Source organism: Mustela nigripes, chromosome 9 (assembly GCF_022355385.1).
Source record: "Mustela nigripes isolate SB6536 chromosome 9, MUSNIG.SB6536, whole genome shotgun sequence".
In the NCBI taxonomy this organism is placed as follows: Eukaryota; Metazoa; Chordata; class Mammalia; order Carnivora; family Mustelidae; genus Mustela; species Mustela nigripes.
Genome location: NC_081565.1, coordinates 75,159,329 through 75,183,562, shown reverse-complemented (window position 1 = coordinate 75,183,562; position 24,234 = coordinate 75,159,329). Strand labels below are relative to the sequence as shown.

At 40.8% G+C, this 24,234-nt stretch overlaps 1 protein-coding gene across 3 annotated transcripts in view; it reads left to right on the top strand.

Annotated features, from left to right (window-relative positions):
• Positions 1–24,234, top strand: part of PCSK5 (proprotein convertase subtilisin/kexin type 5) — a 447,741-nt gene that overhangs the window by 218,520 nt on the left and 204,987 nt on the right. For all 3 annotated transcript variants that reach the window (XM_059411831.1, XM_059411830.1, XM_059411828.1), the window contains exon 10: positions 7,211–7,314. In XM_059411831.1, coding sequence (XP_059267814.1) covers positions 7,211–7,314 — 104 coding nt within the window. The remainder of the gene's footprint in view (positions 1–7,210; positions 7,315–24,234) is intronic.

Sequence of the window (24,234 nt, the reverse complement as noted above, 5' to 3'; positions counted from 1 at the left end):
TGGCTTTTGATGCAGGAACTCTGCAAATCCCTGAACTCTGGTAGAAAAGTTTCAAAAACACTACCATCCAGCAATTCAGTTAAGCAAATGTGTATGTGCAGTCTTTCGTCCTAACATTTGGTACCATATGGCACACCGATATTCCCTGAAGAACCTTTCACCCTCCTCTACAACACCTCAGTGGCCAACCGTCAAGAGGAAAGATGTTTCCACAAATAGGATTTGTTATAGTCACGCTGAGTCCAGCTACTTGTTTCCCTAACCAGTCAGCTTGCGGCCTACACCACGGGCTCATTACAACCAGATGCTTCTGTCAGATCTTAGTGGCGTTGCTAGTTCACTAAGCGCAAGTAGACCAATGTGTCGAAAATGCTATTTTGCTCACTTGCTCATTACAAGAACTAAAAAATGTACCATCAGAATTTAGGAATAGAAGAAAACAGCTTAATTAAATGGAGATTCATCAAATGGTAGGATAGACTTCAGGTGGTCCTTCTGACTCGTTTTTGGGATGAGAGGTGGTGCGTCTCAGAACATTGTGATGACTGTTGTCTTTGGGAATCTGTCATGTACCAGGCACTCTGTATTCATTACCTTGAGTCCTCGTAACCAGCCTGCAGAGTGTGTGTTACTGTTGAGAAAACAGAGTCCCTAAGAGTGTCAGTACATCCTCTAACGTTCCAGAAGACTTAGGTAGCAAGTATGATTTACCGTAAGATTTCCTGACTCTAAAGCATCATATTCATGTGTCTAGGAGCTATGTTTCTTATTATTTTTTAGAACAAATTTAAATGAGAAATAAAAATAATGTGGGTGACAATGTCTTCCTGCAGAATTAGGTCAGTTGACTTGGAACTGTATATTTATTCATGCTGAGTGCTGGACAACCTGCAAAACTAGCAGAAAAGGGAAAGTGAGTGCTGTCCTCCAGCTTCCTTCCTAGGCTTGGGTTGCTCACACCTTGACTGGGGTAACCTTGGGAGGAAGCTCTCATCTTGTCACATTTTATCTACTTCAAAAGATTTCAAAGCTCAGAGATGAAAATGAGGGTCAGACTTGGATTTGAGGCTGCGGGGTACATGAAGAGAGAGAGGATTTTAGAATGGCCAGGATTTACAGCCTCGGGGTAATACTGTTGGAGGGAATTGAGTGTACAGGGAGTAGGACGGAGCTCCACTATTGTGAATTGATATCAGTCTATGTGATCTCAAGTTAGCATACCTTTGTGTGACCATTCGTCAAATCATATTCCCTAAGAGTTTAGGTGGCGAAGTATTTCAGGAAAATGATTATTGAGCTTACCAATAAAATACCATTTTTTTTGTAAAGCTGCAGAAAACTTAATTGATGTGTTTTTGGTGTAATGACGAATCCTGAAGATAAGCCGAGATGTATAAAGGAAAGAAGACAATTCAATTTCAGTGGCAGCATTTTCTTTGTCAGTTAGGGATTTCCTTCCCTAAAGTGTGTTCAGAGACCCAGTTTCTGTACCTTTGGTTTATACTCACTTGAGGTAATCCGTGAATGATATATATGAAAGAGTGTAATATAAATTTGACTTGGATAGTCCTCAACCCATCTTCTCTTTTCTTGTATCTTTTCTGTCTCAGTTCAGGTATGGATGGATCATAGGTAGGTGTCTCGGTGATACCAGGAGAAGTCATATTTCCATATTTGGAGGTAGTATTAACTGTGTTTTCTGTTAGTACACCCAATTTTAGGCCTGGAGCTTTTGAGTTCACGTAGAGTACAGGGTCCAGCACAACACAACAGAACAAAAACACGTTCCCATTAGCAGGATCTACTCCTCTTTGCAGTGGGACTAATGGTCTGACGGTCCTTTTGGTGGATTCATTACCTGACAAAAGAAGACTGGTTTCCTTTGTTGGATGGTCAGTATTTTATTCTAGAACCATCATTGGCATGCACTCGGTACAGTTCCAAATAATGTTTTTACCAACCTCCGTGGGCTTCAAACACTTTGTCTCATCTTTCTTGTTCCAGCTCACAATGACTCTTTCCCCATGATTGCTGATTTATTTAGCATCCGTACAGTGACATTAATTTTCTGGCTACTTGTTCTGGCTACATTTCTATTTTACACCATCTTAAGGAACAAAAAACGAGACTGTTTTTTGTCTTGGATTTTTTTGTTGAATATTTAGTCAATTGGATGATGGCTGATGGGTTGTGCAGTTTCCCCATAGGACTGGTTCATGAAGTTGCTCATCACTCATTAGACAGAATCACTCTTCTATGTAGAGAAGATTGCCGCGTTCAGGAAACAGTTTTCATTATATGGATTTGCTGTTGCTGCTCGAGTTGACAAATTCTCTTTCTGTACCAAGATGTGTATGTGTTGTCCTTTTCATCGGTTGCCTCTTAACTGCCTGTGATGATAGGTCCATCTGGGGGTTGGGGGTGGGGAAGATTATTTCTTGTTTCTTTTTAGTAAATGCAGGTGAGTCAGTCACGGAGGCTCCAAAATTGGTCTTTCTTTTTTAAGCACCTCCAAGTATAGATTTGATTTCGGACAGTTCACACATGTGTGGAATTAGGTGAGAAAACTCATGGGGAGAAAATTTGTTTTGTTTTCATTTAAGTGCTAGCAGTTGAACTTAGGAGCCCAACAAAAAGCACTGGACAAAGTGTCTTTCTTGGGATGTGTCTTCCTTCTTCTAAATGTGCTGTTGGGGCCATGAATACTTCTGAATACGCTCAGAATGAAAATAGAACACCAGGTAGCAGTCTTGTCATTAATTATCCTGTTTTTGCTGCTGGAAACTAGAAGTGTTTGAGATGGGGTTCAGATGAGCTCCCCGCCTGGAGGAGTATTACCCAACCAGACTATAAACCACATCAAAGTGTGAGCATGTCAAGGAAGGTGGCAAGTTCATAACCATAAGGTTAAATGATACACTGTTGTAACTTATAGTAGAAACATGTGATACTGTTATCAGAATAATCTGATATGTCCCACTTTGGTATCTTTCCATTTACTTTCGAAACAATGGGCCAGAGTTAAGGTTCCCAACCTAAAACCCAAATTAAGACTCGAGGATCTCCTGAATTTGGTGGCAAACAAAAATCCTGCAACTGAATTGAGAGAGACAGTGCAGTTACAACAATATGTGACCACGAGGACATGACATGCTTCACTTGGCTTCCTGATCTGGTTGTCAAAGAGCCACCTGACGCACCGTTCCATGTTGGGAGTTGGGGGGAGGGTTCCGTCTGGAAATGGCGTTAAATAGTAAGTAAGACCAGAGGATCCATAGCCCACCAGGTGCAGCTGGTTTGAATGGTAGCCCTGCCATCAACTACTGTGTGTACTCTTGAGTTACTGTGTGTAACTCTGAGTCTCCATTTTGCTATCTGTGAAATGGGCACAAAAGTATAATCTCTGTTCATAGGATGTTTAAGATTACGCAGTAATAATGCGTGTACAATACGCACAACCTGGCCCTGGCCAAGTGCTCATTGAATGTTGGTTAAAACAGGAAACCCCTGAAGGAGGCAAACCTTTCTAACAGGAAAAGATTACACCTACAGACCTCCCCAGAAAATCATGGATTGTTTATCGCTTGGAAAGCTCATAGCTAGCTAGCCAAGATTTGGAGGCATTTATAAACGTTACCCTTCTAGTATATATTGTGGTTTAAAGGTAGTTGTCAATAATTCCAGGAAGGAAGGCTAAGGGAGGGGGAGGGGTATGTGGCCTAAATCCTGTGGTTTTTAATGGGCTCAGGCTCAGAATTGAGAGGAGCTGCTCCTTTCCTCCTGGTTATACTTGTGGCCTCTTGATTATCATTTGCCCCCAAAGCTCTTGGCGCTCCATCTTCTGTTCTTGGTGGTGAGAGGGGTCTTGGTGTTCAGAAGTCAAGATAGTGTGCCTCCAGGGTAATTGGCAGAAGGGGGGCCATTTTAGGGGTTCCTACTTCACCATTGTGGCCTGGAAAGTTCCTCGCACAAGGCATACAGCCTTCTCTTTGCTTTCACTCAGTGTATGACATTCTAGAAGTGTCCTAGTCTGACTTCACTTCTACGAATCCCTGAAAGCATAAATACAAATAGGTCATAAAATAGAAATCAGACTTCCCCCTAAATACAAGCCCTCTCAGGATACCAACAAATTAACCTATGGCTATTTCCTGAGCCACTAATTAGTTACCCTCCCACGGGTAGAAACACCATGGAGGCAAAAATTCCTTGGTTTCCTGTTTAACTTCCTTGCTTTTGGCGAAATTCAGGAAGTTTTGAAATTAAATGATTTTTGAAGTTGTGCATTATCAAATGTCAGAGTAGAATTACCTGAATTACGCCGTTTCCGTTTCCGGATGTTGATTTCTTCCTTCTAATTACAAGTACTCCAAGAAGAGCTAGTTTTTATAACCCAGCATGAGAGCAAGTAACTCGCGTTTCTTCAGGCTGATTTCCTGAATCGGCCTGAATACAACTGCTTAAGGCTCGAGATAAATGGTCCCTGTTCTGTCATTGTCGTCATCATCATCATATTTTACGTGCTAAGGGTCACTAGGGAAATGGTCTCCTGATGGTCAGATCTTGTGCTTGATATTTCCAAAGGAATCTTTCCCTGCTGATAGGTAACATAGAAAACTTGTTTCATTTCTTTTTCTTTTTCTTTTTCTTTTCCTTTTTTTTTTTTTTTTTTTTTTTTTTTTTCTTTTTTTTTTTTTTTTTTTTTTTGTTCGTGGTTTTCCATAAAGAGTGATATTTACAATGAGGACGTTTTATCTGTGTGTTAAATGTTATTTTAAACTCATTCAGTTGGTTTAGACATATTTATCAAATCCAAGTGTACTTTTAGGTATCTTGCTGTTTGCTCATGAGAAAAACCAAAAAATAAAAAATATGCTTGTCCATTTGAGAGGATTCTGCTGTACCATAAATAAGTGGCTGGAAAGTCTTTTGAGACAGCTTTTTTGTTGTTGATTTTTGCCCCTCTCCCAAATAACTACCCTGGGAAAGAGAAAGGAGATGAGATTTACATCTCTGGCAGATCAGGAAAAAAATCTTAATGTGACCCTAGCTTTCAGAATTATCCCTTGACTCTTTTCCTAATTTTTCTGACCGTGGTGCATGGTCTCTACTGAATGATTATGTGGGTTCAGTATCAATCAGCAAAGGGTCAAATCATGCTATTGGTTTTTAGAAGCAAAACTCATCCACCTCCTGGGCCCCATCCCACAACCTCCCTCCGTTTCTCTAGAGTCGGTGGATTGTCAGGTTCTGAACTTGGTTCCTAACAAGTGTTGTGTAAAACAAAACAAATAAGTCTGTTTCCTTGTTCCTATATTTTTAAAATTCATAAGATAGGGCTTCAATTTCCTTGTATAAGTTACGTTATGAAAGCAACCTCACAAAATAGTCTACATCCAGTCTTGCTCCCTCTTTGGAAATGGCGGTAGTGTCTCTCTTATTTTTAATCTGGGGGCAGAGCAAAATGGTATCAAACTCTATCGTACTTTTTTCTCTCCCCATCTCCTTTATGTTCAGGCCACCACATGGGAACTCAAAACTAAGTGGCTCAAAACTTAGCAGAATGTTGTACTGTCTACCACTTCTTCTTCTTTTTTTTTTTTTTAAAGATTTTATTTGTTTGTTAGAGAGAGAGAGAGACAGAGCACAAGCACAGGCAGACAGAGTGGCAGGCTAGAGGCAGAGGGAGAAGCAGGCTCCCTGCCGAGCAAGGAGCCTGATGTGGGAGTCCATCCCAGGACGCTGGCATCATGACCTGAGCCGAAGGCAGCCGCTTAACCAACTGAGCCACCCAGGCGTCCCTGTCTACCACTTTTTGATGGCTTATTTCGCACCAAGAACTAGGTTAAGTACGTGCCATCTCTTTCATTCGATCAGTACAATGAAGTAAAGTAGATATTAGCATCTGTGTGCTAAACAGGGAATCTGAAACTTTGAGAGGTCAATTTCACATAAGTAGGAAATGAAAAGTCCAGAATCTGATCACTGGGCCCCCACTCTCAAAAAAACACGAATGTGGTAAATGTGATGGGAAAACGTAGTAGAAAATAAAGCAGTGTGATGCTCCATCACCGAAAATCAGCTGTAACTCAGATACCAGGTTTCCCCTCCTCCTGGGAGATGCCAGCGTCCATCTGCGCTCATATGAGGGCTCGTAGGGATTACCACGTGCTCCTGTCACACCTCAAGGAAGATAACAAATCATCATCCCCTCCCTTCAATGTTCTGACCCAGCCTTGGCAAACGGCCTTCTCAAATGAAAGTGGAGGACGAGAAGCAGAGTAACTATCCAGGCTGCGTGATAACTGCCATATTTCCCAGTTAAGTAGAACATTGTCACCCTGACATTCAAGACTGAAATGAAGAGGCATCATGTTGCGAATTTCATGCATGGTTTTAGTCAGATGCCTTCCAGTGTGTACGTACTCTTTGAAAGAGAACAGGAGTCCCTGCACCTATACCTGCATTTGCTTTCTGTATATTTAGGAGTGGTACTGTGGTTCTCCAATGAAAGCGACTTCTGCTCCAGGTCTTTGTGCTCTTGGGCTAACAATCACAAGAAGTAGGTATCCAATAACTTAATACAATAATACTTATTGCCGATTAAGTGTACTCCCATAGCTGTGTCTTGGAGCCCAGCTTTGGGCTCTGTACCGAATTCTCTTTCTTTGAGAGCATTGACACCTGGGGACTTGGTTCCATTGAGGTTTTTTCCTATATCCCATACATCCATGCGGAATACTAAGTTCTTCGTTAAATTACAAATCAATTGCCTGGCGATACAGCTGGACAAGGAATGTTCCAGAAGACTTTGGTTTTTGACTTTAGCTGATAGTAATTTTCAGATAATGATGCAAGCTTCCACACAATGTGCGACCAGGCCAGAATTGGGAGCCATTTTGTTGAGGAAACTAAAAATCCTCACCCTTTTAAAAGACTGAGCGACAGCCGACTAATCCCACATTATTTCCTGAATTCAAGGTTACGTTTTCTGCCTCCCCCAGACTAACGTCACTTCTCCACGTTGAGAAAGAAGCGCAGCGGCATTTGGCTTCTGTTGACCCCCCCCGCCCCCAAACCCAAATCACTGACCCTTTGTTTTTAGTACTTTGCCATTTTGCTTTTGCTTTTTTAATTTGCTTGTGACTCTCTGCTTCCCCCATCTTTTTTTTTTTTTTGGTACAATGATTCTTACCTTGTCTTTCCCCAGTCCGTTTCTGACCTGGAGAGACGTGCAGCATGTTATTGTCAGGACTTCCCGTGCGGGACATTTGAACGCTAATGACTGGAAAACCAATGCTGCTGGTTTTAAGGGTGAGAATTTCTTTCATATTCTGTCACAGGCAAAATATTTTTATTTTTCCCCCATTTTAAATGGAGAGCTGGAAGTAGGATCCCTCCAGAGAAACTTGAAATTGTGTGCTGACACACAGAGAGCTGGCCCTTGGAGGAACTAAAAGGCAGATGGATTTTTTTTTTTTTTTTTTTTAATTCAGACAACACAGAAAAGGCAGATTTCCTTGGCTTCCCACATCATAGGTCAATTTCTTAAAAGACAACTGACTTCCCAGGGTAGTCGACCTGTGGGGCTTCTAGTTAGTTTGGGGTTGCTGTCATTGGTTACCTGAGTGGTGTTTGTAACAATGTATGTGAAACATCCTCTTCTTCTATAGTGATTACTTCCATTTCAGTAAAGACTGGTATATTTTGTTCACTGTTCGTTTCTAGGCCATGCTTGCTTTGTTTTTGGTTTTGCTTTCTTAAACTTCCACTAATAGCTAACTCTAAGACATTACTTTATGCAAATGAAAAGTGCTTATGCAACTTTGTAACATACAGTCTTTATACAATTACACACATCATATCACAAGTGCTGTTTTTCCGGTGGCTGAGGATTATAGTTCCCTCGAACTGTCTTACTAATGGTGAGCAGTTTGTCATCACCCATAATAAACTTTATAACAAAAAGAAAATAATCACATAAGGCTGATGTCCTAAAGTGTCACGTGACTTAAATTTTAATCCACTAATATGTTATAGCAAAGATTACTCTCAGTCATATTTGCAGACTTAAATTTACTCCCAAATAATGTTGGTATCATTGTATATCCCTGTGGATGAAAACTAGTGTTCCATACCATGGGGGACATCGGCTCAATAATTGAGGTTCTGGTCTTCAGGTCTTTGGTAACGTGTCAAATAATTCTGGGCAAGTCATTTAAGTACTTTGGGCCCTAACTTCCCCATCTTGAACATTTTAGAAGCTGAATAATATTACCTACATACGATTTCTTAAATATGATTTTAATATATCTTCAGTGAGTTATATCCAGTGTATGCAAATATCCATGCTGCAAATGTAAAATGTAATTTTAAAAATTACTTGTATTTATAGTCTCATGTTTAGCCAAATACACCAGATAACCAGTGTCCTATAAAATATTTCTTTGGTTAACATCTTCACTGAAGACGTCACTCCATGTTTAGAAAAAGAAGAATATCCCTCTGTTTTTGAGTAGTAGGAGACACCTCTCCTTACTCTTAAACTATATAATGTAGCAGTGTTCAGTGAGCTTTTAATCTAAAGAGTTGTAAATCCTTGTTGGGATCACATAGTCTGAAGCCCAGATCATGATACTAGATCCCAAAATAGCAATTGCTTCACGTGGCATCAAAAACATGGGAGATTTCAGTTGTTGAAGAAAATCCAGGATGTGCTTTGCCATAGGATGTTTCTTTTTGACGAGCATCTGCACCCTCCCGAGCTCTTACTTTCTAAATCCAGGAGGCTGAGAGGGAAGAAGGAAGAAGGGACCAAAACGTAACTTTGGCTGGTTCAGGGCTCTGCAGTAAACTTTTTAGCAGAAGGTCACAGACGAAGCACATTGACCTCCATGAAGCTGAGGAATCAACTTTAACCCAAATAAAAGTCTTAGTTTTACTTATTCCTTTTTGGCAAGTTAAAAAGAGCAAATGGTTCTAATAAAAACCGTAGCTCTTTTGAAAACCTCTGTTGGTTTTGGAGAGGGGGAAACAGGATTTAGACTAACTCCCCAGATCCAAACCTGAGTCTGAAGGGGGCTCTGCAGTGCTCTGGCAAGGAGGAAAGAGCATTTTACTATTGCACGTGGCAATATTTAGTATACGGTTTCACCCTTCTCTTAGCTTGCTGCCAAGAGTAACAATTAAAGTTCGCTTTTTCATAGATGAATTACCCTGAACGGTCTGGACTCCCAGTGGAATTGTTTTGTAATTTTGTTGATGGCAAGCCCTATATTTCATCTAAACATGATCAGAATAATTTTTTAAAGAGCTATATTCTTCCCTATCCTAAGCATTACCATCCCCTCCCTGGTGTTCCACAAATAAAAGTGATTAAGGCAGAGGCTCGCAGGAGAAGCCATGTGCTTTGGGGAAGGAAAGGATGCAGGTCACTGGGATAGAACAAAGATGGGCGACTTTTTATGAAATAAGAACTGAACAAACCAAAAAAAAAAAAAATAGCTAATGCTTGGAAGGGCTTCATGCAATGAGAGCTTCATGAGAGCTCGTATTTTAAATGAGGTCAGCTAGTTGTTGCAGCTTAGCAGGAACACGTGGCCACACATTTGTCCTTAGACGGGAGAAGCCCAGAAGTTGCCTTGCAAACAGGATCCTGTGGCCACTGGCTGCTCTTCTCTGAGCCACTTAAGTCCTGATGCAGAGTGAGGTGTGTGCTGGAAAGGCATCCAAACACATCTGTGCTCCCCAGGGCTTGCTTTTGTTCCCTTAATGTTGAGCAATTTAAGTTGTTTGAAGAGTGTTTAAAAAACAAAAGCAAACGTGGAAAGATAGAAAAAAGGGGGGGGGGCTGAGAAGAGTTTCAGGGATGGCTTGGTAGGTGCACATCCACACTGGGGATGTCAATATCAACTTGAGAATTTCCTTCTGCCGCTGAGAGTAGCAACCAATTCGGTATGGGGGTCTTGTCATCGATACACTCGATAGTCATCACTGATCATTTCAGAGAAGCCAACACCCTAAAGAACAATTCCTCACCAGCCCCTGCCAAGTCCTGACATTTCTGCATGCAGGGTCCTTACATTTCTTCAGACAGAGCCATATGTAAGACAGTCCAGGCAGAGAGCAGAACCAGATGATCAAGCAGCTGGTTGGTGTGGGCCTCTCCGCCAGGCAGGGCTTCATGCATTCTAATCCACATGTGCTACGGACCTGGAAAATGCAGCTGCTGGCTTCCTTTTGACGGGCACAGGCGAGGAGGTTAGCCTTGAAAAACCAAGAAATGTGGCTCTCTGCTGACTCATCTCTGTTTCTCCAAGAGTGGGATTACCCTGAAGTTACGTGCTGATGAGTTAGATACACAGAGTTTCCTCCTCCTTTTTCTGTGTTCTCTTTATAGGAACATGCTATAAACCATCAGATAGATTATCTCACAGCTTGAGGGAACACCTCAAGCTGGAAGTTACTCATCAGTATTTTTACGCTAATTGTATCTTAATTTTTAACAATTTTAAGTGAACTAAGATGATTCTTTCTGCTTTGTAAATAATAATAATAATCACTTATAGTTTAATTAATAGGTCTTTTGCACATGATCTGTTTTTCTAAGTAATTGTAGTCCAAGGAATGCATACCTATGGAAACTGACTAAACATTATTTGGATGGTTCATTGTGTGAATAATTTTAGCTAAATTTCATACACATTCTGACTTTAAACTTCCTCCAGAGATAGTTGCCTTAAAAATGAATAAATACCATGCACTTATCAAAGAATCTCCTTGAGGTTATTCATGAGGGTAGGAAAGTATTTGTATGAGGCCAGATGAACAGATGTGATATTTGCCGCTAGAAAACTGAAATCCAAATTCCCGTATTCTGCTACCGATCAGCATTTGCAATGCCGGGAGATGGCTTTAGCATTAAATCATTTATTCGGGTTTTTTCCCCCCCAGTGTTATTTCCTTCTCCTTTGATGCTTTCCTTTCCCTCTTATGAAAAGTCTTCTCTAGTTTTATGGTGTTTTGTTTTGTTTTTCTTTTCCATGCTTTTTAATACCCCGTCCATGCTCCTTAAAATGCACAAATCAGCTGTAGAAGCAAGGGCTTTTTGCCATTTGAGCGGTTTTCTTCACAGGACTTAATTCATGCAGTCTCTTCCTTTATTTATTTACAACTACTTGCTGAGTACCTTCAGCACACCAGCCCAACACATGAGGTACACCCAGAAAGGGGAAGCATAAGGAAATGTCTAATCCGATCTGGCCACAGAATGACTTACGAACAGAAACAGAAATTACGCTGCACTTTTCTTCCCTTCGGTCAAGCCCAGATGATCTGCCAGGTCATGTTTATAAGTAAAAAGAGTCAATGCAGACTTCCCTGGTCATCAAAAAATGCAGCCTAACCTCCCCAGGAAAAGGCATCTGATGTAGCGACTCTCTTTCGTGGCAAGTCACAGATATTTTGACCAGCTCTGTTTGTGCATAGAGGATCCATGGACCAAGCCCAGCACGCTGAGGACATTCTTCTAGAATCCATGGCTCCTGTCATTTCAGGAAGCACTTCGCTTTTTGTTCTACTGCTTTAAGCTGTGGAACTTGCAAACCCACCTCTCCCATCCTCCTCAGTTGCCTGGGCTGTGCCCAGCAGGCTGATCCTCCCCTGCCTCCTCTCCCTTTCCGGCCCGGGTTTGTGGATACACTTACTTACAAGTACCATTGAATGCATGCAACACTGGTGCTCTAGTTTTTTTTCAAAGTGTCTGTATTTGGATTATATGACTGTATACAGTTAAACTCTCTTAAATTTAGGAACAGGAATAGACATCAGATAATAAATTAGGACCTTCTGTCATCTTTACTAGGCGAAAGAATGAAAAAAATGTCATTGAAAATCAAAAATGACAACTAAGTGAGCGAGGTTACCACGCCCTCCATTTCACTGCCCTCCCAGACTATGTAAGTCTCTCTTTTTCTACCAGCATGTTGCTGAAACCTCCTCATCCCCAATGACTCTTTCTTTGACCACCACTAAACTACTAGACTTTTTTTTTTCATTTCTAACTGATTTCCCACCATGGGAAAACAATTGACAGTCTAACATGACTTCTTAGCCTCCAAGGCCCTAACTTTTAATAACCTTTATTACCTTTAATTGCCATCATTTTATTTCCACTGGCAGGGCTGGTAATTTTAAGATGTTCCAATATATTTTTAATACCTACCTGTCTTGCTTTCAGTTTGTAACACTTATTAAAAAGAATTAGCCGTGCTGAAACCATTAAGCATGCCATGTGTTGAATTGAAACTAGTTTTGAAATGTGTTCTTTTTGGAGGGTGTGAAGTGATTTCTGATGTATTACCGTTTGAAAGGGTAAAGCTATATTTTATGTTATTATTTCACTGCACAAATAATAGTTCATCTTTGCCACTTAGCACGTTCGGGAGATGTTGGTTGTGATGAATAAAGCTACATAATGCGCCTTAATTGGTAATCTGCACATCACATTTCTGAAGAAAGGTCAAAGTGAAATGTTATTCACCTGGTCAGTGTCAGGGGTGATATTAGAATCAGATACTTGATTCCAGTCCCCGTCCAACCCACAGAAATAAGTCATTGAGGTCTTCTCTTCTAATGCAAAGAAAAATAGGAGTAAATACATTTGATTCTATGGAATAAAATGTGCTCATTGGAAATACCCCCTGATTTTCTTTCAAAATTCCATGTTTTATACTGTTGTACTCTGTGAACTCCATTTCATTTAATATGATTAACTTGAAGCCTTTCCTTTTCCTGTTTACTGATCATTGAATACATGAGCTTATCTTCTCGCTCATTCACCAAAAATAAGATGTGAAACCCTTAATTTCGGGATTTTATCTTTAGCCATTTGTCTGGTAGGTGATTTACCTAAATATCTACCTGAGAACAGCTATACAGAACACCTGACAGGAAACTGTTTGATCGCTGCTTAATCTAGAGTCCTGCATCCAAAATATCCACTTGTCCCATCAGAGGGTTCCACTCATGCTTCCTAAACATGGTAGGTTTAAAAACGCCCTCTGCCAATGAAAAATGGTGTTTTCTCCATGTTGATCTTTGAGCGGTGGCATTAGGTTTGTTAGACTTTGGGGACGTTTTGTTCACTTGTGTTTTGCTTTCTCATCTCAAAGTACGTAAGTTTTAAATGCATGTGGTTTCACACTTAAAATCCGTCTTCAAAATGGAATTAAAATGATGGTTGCTCTAAGTGACTATTATCTCTCTACCAGATATAATTAGTTAATGAAGGGAATTATGTGTGGAGTAGTTTTGTGGCTTTGCCACAGTCTTAAGAACCTTTAAATTCTAGTAGACAGTCTGTTATTGATATTTTCTGTGGCCTTTGAGGAAGCCAATTAAAGTTTCTGTATCTTGGTTTTGTAGAATGTGGGTAGCTCATACCAAACATAATGAGAAGGCTGAGTTGAATGAAAAGTGCTTTGAAAATGGAAAACACCGAACATAAAAAGAGTCCTTTAAAAAAAGGGGGGGGGGGGTCTTAAGTGTATATTTTCACATGTCACAGCTTCCTGCTCCTTGAAATGAGGATACAAATATAGAACTATGTTGTGAATCAGAATGCTCGGTTGAGGTTGAAATTAATTAAATTACCTTGAGTGGGACCAGAGAAAAAATGAATTAAGGACTTTGTAATAAAATCATCACTAATACATCATATACTTTTTAATCCCATAATCACATATCAATATGACTGTAGTATAATCATATATCAAACACAGCTACACTTAAGTTCTTTTTTGCAAATGAGCTTTAATGTTTAAATGTCACCTTGGCTTCAACCTACTAAATCTTAACAGTTGTAATTAATTGCTTCAACATAGGAACTAGTGATAGAAATCTGAACTGATTGTGGCCATCAATGTCCTCCTGACTCTTGAGTCATTAACATACAGTATGCAAGCTGTGAGCATAAAATATTATTTTTTAACAATATGCAAGAGCTTGTACACTCAGAGAGAGTCGATATCCCTTTTTGTGTCATCTCCTGATGAAAATCAATTTCACTAATTCTAATGAGGCTGGAGTTCCCCAGGTATTTTTCAGAGTCTTCCTTCAGCGTCTAAGTTTGGCTATTAATGGCCGCCAATCTTGGTATTTTGTGGTTACAACTGATATTCCAGGCAAAGATAAAAATCATCAAGTCCTAAACCTGATGATCAAAATGCGATCAACCAGGGCCAAAGCTATTTTCAAGCCAAAAGTGTGTTGTGACTAAAAAGTAATGAAATGGATTTCTGTGAAGCGCTAATAATTGGATTCTGACTCCAGTTACAAAAAGAGATAGCCATAAAGGATTTAAGCCAAGACTGTCTTATCAGAATACATATACCCACACAGACACATTCTCTTAGAAAAGTTTTGTTATTGTTGTTTGTTTGTTTAGAAAGGCTTTTAAAATTCAACAACCATTTTCTTAGTTGGAGTTTGGTGTTTGTTTAAAACAAAGCAAAAAACTCACTCAATAGAGTGCTTCAGAACCTGGGCTCCCAAGTCAGACAGCCTGGGAATGATTCTCAGCTAGCTAGACAAATAAATAGTATATCTGGTCATCTGTACACATTCTTAAACCACATTATTAGAGTAAGTTTACATATGATAAAAAAGCACTATTTTCGGGCGCCTGGGTGGCTCAGTCAGTTAATTGTCTGCCCTCAGCTCAGGTCATGATCCCGCGTTCCTGGATGGAGCCCCCCATCAGGCTCCCTGCTCAGCGAGGAGTCTGCGTCTCCCTCTCTTCTGCCCCTCCCCCTCACATGTTCTCTCTTGCTCTGGTCTCTCGCTCTCTTTCAACTAAATAATCTTTAAAAAACACACACACACACACATGCCATTTTAAGTATACACATGTGTATGCCCACGTACCCCTCACTGGAATCAAGGATAAAACATTTCCATCACCCCAGAAAGGTCTTTCGTGCTCTTTCTAGTCGCCTACCCAGCCCCCCATCCTGCCCAAAGCAACTGGTATCCTTTCTGTCCCTAGAGATTATGTTGTTTTTTGTAGACTTTTATATAAGGAGAATTATTCAGAAGTGGTTCCTTCCTCTCTGTATAGTATTTTTGAAGTTCCTCTGAATTATTAGTTATATAAGGAGTTAATTCCTTTCTATCACTAAGTGATTGCCTATGGTGGAAATGTACCACAGTTTATTCACTCGTTCAGTTTTCATGGATGACTTTGTGGTTTCCAGTCCAGGGTTGTGCACTGAGCTGGTATGAGTATCTACCTACAGGTCTGGGGTGTGGAGAGACACAGCTTTGTAAACGTGAGACGGTCAGTAAAACTCTGGTTTAAACAGTGACCCTGAGGAGGGAGGAGCTGCGCCCGTGTTTCTAACCAGCTGTGTAGAGCTTCAGACAAGGCAGGCAACTTAGACAAAGATTTGGTCAAGGAACAAGTAGGAGGCCTTCAGCGCTGGCATGTGCGGCAAAGGGAAGGCTGAAGAAAACAGTAGCATAGACAGAATTCGGCACAGTTCTTCATTCGTAGTTTGCACGGAGCTAGAACTGCCATCTGTAGGTCATGCATCGTTCTCATGTTTAATATTGAATTAATAAACAGTTAATGTTCTGTTAAGACTTTTGTATGATAAAAATTGAGCGTAGAATGTGTGGCCATGCGTCAAGCTGTGCCATTGATGTGAGGTGGGGGTAGCTTAGCGATGCAGTGAGCTCCTCTCTCACTTTCCCATATACACACCCTGCTTTATATTCGCTATTTTCTTGTAACACATCGGTTCTCTCGCCACATATCTTTTTAGTCTGATTTGAGTTATGGTTTTCATTTGTCAGTGATTTTAGTGGATGATTCCGGATGAAGGGTTAACTTCCTTGTTTGTGTGCTCGGTTTTTCTCTAAGACTTCTTGGATTTCAATAAATGGGCTTGAATATTTTGAGAATATTTTGAAAAAAAAAAATCTGATCGCTAATGAATTGTATTAATGACACATATATAAACTCGATCAGAGGCATAAATAACTGTAATTAGAGGGCAGAAGATTCTGGAGAACTTGACTTACCATTGGCAACTGAAGCTGATCTGAAATAGGTTCTGGGGTGGCTACATGTTTTGTTTGTTTGCATTTCTCCGAGGATTGGGATTAAACATGGATGAGACCTCCACGGGGAAAATAACAGTCACGGGAAGAAGGGAGAGGGACCAGTGTGTATAAAGGGGCAGATGAGGTGTGATGAGGAAAGTAATTGAAAGGAAACTGACAGCAAAGCCACTTGAGTCCCACAGTTTGGAGTTCTCGTTTCATTTGAAGAACATTTTGGAGACACTGCAGGGTTTTGAGAAAGTGAGTTGGTCATAGTAATGGTGTCCAGGCAAGTTGATTCTAGTTGCTTGTCTGATGTCGGAAAGAGTTTTATTTCTTAAACTGATGTTATAAATCCATTGGTCCTACGATACGTCCTACAAAATAACATGTTAGGTAAGAAACCGATTTGCTAAAATGGGTATGAATTCTCTCGTGGCGATCATTTTTTTTTATTTTAGTATGCAATTGTATATTCCTGACCTTAAAGGCTGTGACATTCAGTGAAATTTTTGATCATCTCTTGCCTTCCTTCTAAATGAGGGAAGTTCTAGAGTTGAGATATATAATCATCTTGGCTAATTTTTTTTTTTTTTTTAAAGAAGGGGAAGAAATTCTTTTTGAAGTGACTCTTTAATAAACCCAGGGCAAAATGTGTGAGGACAAGATGGCTCCTTGAAAAATGTCAGGCCAGTAATTGTGCTTCCAGAAGGCCTCACACATCCTCTTTGACCAGAATCTTTTCTCGGGTCATCCTCGTTCACCGTGACCTTCCGAAAGCCACTTAACTTCCAATATTCAAATTATTTTTCACAAGCAGTTATAGTCTTTGTATTCACCCTGTGACTTTGCAGAAATTTAAAGCAAGCAAGCAACATAATTCTGGGCTAGCCTCTTGAGTTGCTCTAAGACGGGTGCAGGTTGTGTGACAGAAGCAGTGACAGTTTATAAATGACTTTTGCTTGAGGTTTACATGCATATATTTTTTCTTTGCCATGAAGCAAATTTAGAATCATTGTCTATGATCCTAGGAAACCGCATTGCTCATTTGAACCCACCAGAGGCTACCACCATATACTTTCTTAATGCACTGTGCGAGATGCTTCTGTCTGGAAATCATTTGCTTCTTGTCATGTTGTAGCCTCAGAAGCATCTCCGAGCCATGACAGAAGATCTGCGTTCAGCTTGGTTGTAGAATGTAATATCGTGCATCTCAGAATTCCCTGTCGAATTCCAAGCCACATTTGGCTAAGGAATCAAAGCAGATAGACAAAAATGTAAGAAATATCTGGGGTTGTCTGATGGGCTGCCATCATTGGTTGCACAGGTTATTAACTGCACTAGGGAACCAAACTGAGGGGTTGAGTAGAGATGGAAATCCAGCCTGTGTCCCAGTCACCAAGCTGTGTGTCCCAGAGGGGGATGATGTCCACCTAGAGAAAGAATTATCTTTCTCTAGTTCATGGAGATCCTACATGGCCAGCCGTATTGCACAGAATTCCACTGTAATTCCTCTCAGAATTGTTGGAGGCATGAATACCTTTTAAAAGATACTGACCCAGAGATGGTTTTGTTCCTTCTCACCTTCAGCTGTTGCTTCAACCTTGACGTTCACAAAACCACCAATAGCGAACTAACTCAGAGTCAAATAGAGCCTTCCAGTGCCCGTGATGATTTTATCAGAGCTCTCTAGACAAAGTTCGAAGTAAAATCTTAGAATTTTAAGTGAGTGTGAGTGCCAAGTACAAATCCTTTATTCTTTTCATAGCCTTTTTACCTTCTTTCATTTTTGTGACCAAAAATGATTGATGCTTCATGAATTCAAATGTATAATCACTTTCATTTGGGGTCAGTAGAAGATTCATATTCGGGGTGAAGCGTCCTTTTGAATATTGACAGACAGGGTCTGCCTGAGCATAGACACAAAGCAGTGGTGAAGGCTTTCTTCGAAGCTTCTGTGATTATCATCCAGCTGTCATGTGAAGGTGCTCCCCACGGACTCTCTTGTCTCCCATCTGTGAAATAGTTTTAAATGTGAAAGGAACCATGTGATTGAGGCACGCGGGAGAAACTCTGGCAGGAACTTGTACATATCAGCTCGGACGCCGACGTCAGTCTTCCCAGCGTAAAGGGCAGCACCAGTTCTCTGCCCCGAATCCGACTTGCCTGTGACCACACTAAGTTGGTGGTAAATGGGCACTGCATTAGCTGTGAAGACCGGTTCAGGATCCATAAGGAAGCCTGAGTAAATAAGAGGAAAAAATGGCCTTCTGATGACTCTTTTTAAAGTATGGTTTTAGTAAAGATGGCATAGCCCGTCCTTCCCCCCACCCCAAGAGATCTTTATGCTGGTGCCAGTGCCTGCAAAACAAACCAGACCCAAAGACTCAAGGAAATCCTGAAAATGAATCCTGCCCTCTCTGTACAGGGTAACTTACTTAGGCCAGGGCATCCGGCAAGGTATGGTTACATGCCGGGCGATGGCTTTGCAGAACCCATCTGGATACATCTGTGAAATAAACAGATCCAGACTTTTTTTTTTTTTTCTCCCCTTAAAATCTCAATTCAGACTCTTTACACATGTTCACATCTTGCTAGCCTTAGGCATTTCAAAGCAATTAAACTTGTATCGCACATCCCGATAATGGCTTCAACAGGCTTCGTTTTATGGTATTATAGCAGAAGACATGGTACATCCAGAGTCTTCCTTGCAAAAGCCAGAGAAAAAGGGTGTTATGATCGCTGCTGGATGTTAACAAATGTGAAGTTGTTCTTTGCTACTCGGTGCTGTTCTGCCACCTGCACGTGCCTGGCTAGCTCTAATTTGGGAAAAAGAAAAAAAAAAGTTTAGGCTTGTCTATAAAATAAAGGATCTTTTCCGTGTTAGTAATATCTTCACCCTCAGAGAAAATCCCTGATAGACACGACTGAAGAAGGTCATCCTCAGGAAGAAGAGGGGAAGGGGGTGTGGGCCAGATGTTAACTTTCCCTCCAAGACCCACATATATCTTTTTCTGCCCAGAATATTTTAATGAGCTTTGAAGAAGAGAGCCATTTTCATGCTGCTGACTTGCAGAAGGCAAAGAGGGTAAAAATGTTCCTTTGTTCGTTTGTGGTAGACAGAGTTGTGACAGAGAAAGCTGTGAGATGTCTCTACCCTCTTTGCCACCTCGTCATTCTGAGGATGATGCTTGATTTGAGAAATGAGTTGCAAGAAATACTATATGTCTTATAGACAACGTAGTCTGCCGTCATCGACAGATACGTATGTGATGCAAAGATTCTGAACACTTGGGATTGAGTCCGTGTGACTTTGGGCAAGTTCTTTTAATGTTTATGAGGCTTACTTTTTCAGCTGTAAAATGTGAATAGTACTATCTTGCCAATAGGACTGTTGTAAAGATTTCATTAGTTAATACGTAATAAAAAGCATATGTGAGATATTATTTTTACCTCCCATATAAAATTTCTTCTGGGCATCTTATTTTGGGAAGCATGCTTGATACATTAAATGTTCTTCAACTATAGAGATGGGAAGATTAGTTAAAATAGTGAGATTTAAATGCATTAAATAGAACCTCTAGAGCATTTACTTTTTTTCAGCATTGTTACTGAGCTTGGTATTGTATCTTAACTCTGTCAAGTCCAGATTCTGGCCTGGGAATGAACAGAGTTTAACTCCTTGAGTGATATGCCTCCGAAGAAGGAACTATGTAGAGCAACCCATGTTCAATGAGTGAGGGATATCTATAGGTTAATTAAGGGAACTTATTTCCCTAAAATATCTCTATAAGGGAAGCCAAAATATGCGTGGTAACCCATATGAAAAGACATTAGCATGATTTACCATAGAGTCAGCCTTCATTTCTTGTGCTGCTAGCACGAGGGGAAAGATATTAGGAACGCTGTCCCCAGAGACTCAGACCCCGTGTTGGAGATTAGCCTAATTAACCAGACTTTATTAACTGGCATTCCAGGAGAGATGCTGGCCCTAAGATCCTCAGGGAGTAGCTCTCAGGACCAACATCAACTTTATCTGGGAACTGGTTAGAATCTAATGCAAATTCTGGACCTTAATTTCTTCATTGTTGGTTTTTTGTTTGTGGTTTTTTTTTTTTTTATTTGTATTTAAGTAGAGCTGACACACAGTGTTACATTTGTTTCAGATACACAACAAGTGATTCAACTTCTCAATACATTATGCTCTGTTCACAAGTGTCTCTGCCGCCATATGCAATTACGTTATCACTGAGCGTGCTCCTGGTGCCATGCCCTTTGCTCCTGTGACTTATTCATTCCCTCTCTGGAAGCCTGAGCTCCCATTCCCTTTCCTCCCCCCTCCCTATGGCACCCATCAGTTTGTTCTTTGTATTTATAGGTCCAATTCCACTTTCTGTTCATCCATTTTTTTTATACTCTGCATATGAATGAAACTATATGGTATTTGTCTTTCTCAGTCTGATTTACGTCACTTGGCATGTTGTCACAGATGGCAAGATCTCATCCTTTTTTATGGCTGTGTAACATTCCAGTGTGTGTTTGTGTGTGTGTGTGTGTGTCTGTGTCTGTGTACCACATCTTCCTTAGCCAGTCATATATCTGTGGACACTTGGGTTGCTTCTATAATTTGGTTATTGTCAATAATGCTGCGATAAACATATGGACACGTATGCTTTTCTAAATTAGTGTTTTTCCTTTCTTTGTGTAAATACACAGTTGTGGAATTCCTGGATCATGTGGTATTTCTATTTTTTAAAATTTTTTAGGAACCTCCCTACTGTTTTCCACAGTGGCAGCACCAATTTCCCATCCCACCAGTATGTCACAAGGGTTTCTTTTTTTTGCCACCTCCTGGCCAACGCTTGTTGTTTTTTGTGTTTTTTTTACTTTAGCCAATCTGACAGGTGTAAGGTGATCTCATTGTGGTTTTGTTTTGCATTTCCCCAGTGAAGAGTCACGTTGAGCGTCTTTCCACGTGTCTCTTGGCCATTTGTATGTCTTCTTTGGAAAAAATGTCTATTCAGGTCCTCTGTTCATTTTTTAATCAGATTGTTTGGGATTTTTTGGTGTTGAGTTACAGAAGTTCTTTATATTGGACATGACTTTAAAACCACTAATCAGTGGGACCCAGCAGTGTGGGCTTCCCCAAGTCCTCTGGGTGATTCTGATGCTCACGCTAGTCCGGGAACCGCTGACCCAAGTCCTCCCCTGCACATAGTGAATCACCTTTTTTTCCTACACGTCTAAGTGCTACCAGTCCGGTGCTGCCCTTAGAAGACATGAAAACATAGTCTCAAATCATTTCTTTTTCCAGAATTTGGATAGGGAATCCTAAATCTGAAAAGTGCCTTTTGTACCCAACTGCACTCATGCTTTTTTTTTTTTTTTTTTTTTTTTTTTTTTTTTTTGCCAATTGGACTCTAACCCTCTGTTTTCAAATTTTGTATCTGCCCCCCACCCTTGGAAGAAAAACAAAAACAAATAAACCTTTTCCATCATCCTACTGCCTTCATTTGGTCCTCCCTTATACAACTAAAAATTCCCAGCAAGTCCTCTGAATTAGCTGCTTCCTTACTGGTGAGCCCCTCTGTAATTCTCTGCAATCTTGCTTCCACTTCCACCTTTGAAGTGAAATTACTCTGTGAGACTTTCAACCATCTCCTGCTTGCCAAATCAGAAGCCCATTGTTTTTCTGTGAGGTATCCTGCTTTTGATCTACCCAATCCACAATGCTTCCCTTGCCTATTGTGATGCAAAGCCAGAGCCCTTGCTTTCGGACACTTTATTGATGCCTTTCTCTCCCTTCCTTCACCTTAGCCATTCCCTAAAGTCTGTGGTTTGGAGAGTTCTGGAGGGAACAGTGCACACACTCCCCGCCTCCTCTCTCCACCCCCCACCCCCCCTGCCCCGCCACCTCTTAGTTCCTCAGCTTGTCTCCCCCCATCTCTGCCTTCCTGTCAGTTACAAGGATCACCTCCTTATTAGTGACTTTCAGTTCTACATCGTCAACGTTGTCTTCATCCGTTACCAATCTAAATTCTCTCCACAGGGCTCCCCCATGTCATTGAAAAACTCAAAACGCCAGAAACAGGATCTTTCAGTCATCTTTTACAAAGCAACTTCTCCCCCAAAATGTACCTCGGTCATCAGTGGGGACTCTTCTCTAGATCACCCTGTTCACCATCTTCCCTCTCCCTCTCCTCAGTCTGCCACCATGTGGGCATTGTGACATTTCATTGCCTCCTCCTAAGTTGACCTCTTGTTTCGGTCACTGGGTCCATAACCTGGTTTATGATCCCTTATACCTGCCCCCTTGAAATAACCAGTTTCCTGCTTCCTTCCTTCCTTCCTTCCTTCCTTTCATATCCTATATACCAATGCCAGATCACTCCTTCTAGAATATCTGTTGAATGAATGTCATTTCCTTAATCATTGGCTACTCACTGCCTGAGGTCAAAATCCATCTGTGGGTTTTCAGGGCCACACAGCTTTCTTGAGGAAGCCACCATTCCAGATATCCTGCTTTCATTACCTAGCCCCAAAGATACCTCTATGAATCCACATCTTACTTCAGGATTGAAAAACCATCTCAAATCTTTTTCTTCTAAGAGAATACATAGTCCTCATTAATGGCCTATTTTTTTTTGAGAGCTCACAGGCATTTCCATGTTACTGTCCCTAAAACTTAAAAATGATTTGAGTCTTATGTAAATAAAAAGGAATGTTCATGAGAAGCCTTACATAGTACTTGAAACTTAGAAAGATAAGTGGTAGCTTTCTTCCTAATGAGATGGTGACATTCCCAGTCCCAAGGAATACCCTCTTCTTTGTTGTCCCTCTGCTTTGTGTTTTTCAACCATCAAAGCAATAGTGAAAAAAAAAAAAAAAAGCAACAGTGAGTAATGGCTCCTTGTCACATGAACCGTGGATGAAATAGCCATCTCTTTTCAACCACTGTTAACCACTACCTGTAAAAATGCACTCACCGGAAATAAACATCAACCAGAATTTCCGTTCCTTCCTTTTATGAGAATGTAAGGACAAAGAAAATATAAAGGAAAATTACATGAAGAATTACCTAAAAATAATATGTAAATGATTCACAAATACGAATTTTGGCTGCCCATTCACCAAGATCCTGGGGTGGTAACTGTTGGCTTAAGTTACACACCAAGAAGATCTAGGCTGGTGAGCTAATAAAGGGTCAGTCTAGTCTTCAATAAACTTTTACCTGAAGACTTTTGGAGTACATTTTAGATCTTGTTTTCGTCTCTGTCCAAATGATCCTAGTTTCCGAAAACAAGCACAGTTGTGAACCGCGTGGACCCTGGGATACATGGCTAGCTCTCTCCAAGCTGCTAGAACATTTTCCTACTTCCGTTTGAGAAAGACTGGTCAATTATCTTAAGCAAATGACTTGCTTATTATAACCACATTGGAAGCAAATTAAAAGGGAATGGCCAAAGAAAAGAAAATAATTAGACTTTTTTCTCAAAATAGAAAAGGGCCCTTGAGAGAAGGCTGGCATAATATCTCCTTAACTCTGTAAATTAAAAAAAAAAAAAATCTAATAGAAAGATATTTTTACATATGCATATGTGACAGAATACCTCATGTGTCTATATGCTGCATGTAATTAAGTCCATTGCACATGGAGAAGGGCTCACCAGTGTTTTCCTCAACCCTTCTTACTCCGTGTCTGTGCAGTGATGAGCCTGTCAAACTCCTGCAGCTGCTGACCCAACCCATCCCTCGGGAAGCTTTGAAGTACAGACACCCCCCCCCCGCCCCAGGCAGCCAGGTAGCAGTGTCTGGAAACTTCCCACATGCAAGGCCTCAGCAGCACCAGTGACAGCTGGCATGTTTGGAGCCGGCTGGAGTTGTTAGTAGAGCCTGAGATTTTAGGAAGAGCGAGGGAAAGCTAAAAACAAGCCGTGCACAATAAGGCAGGTGTTGCTCCTGCTCCTCCCCGCCACCCCCGAGTCTGCATTTTGCACCACGGGACAGAAGAAAGCGCTGTAACTGTCACTCCGGCTTTCTAAGAAGCTTTGGTACCTTTCACCCTGAAATCTTTTAAAACAGTATGAAAGGAAGAGACTGATGTCGGAGAAAGGGATTAAGGAAAGGGAT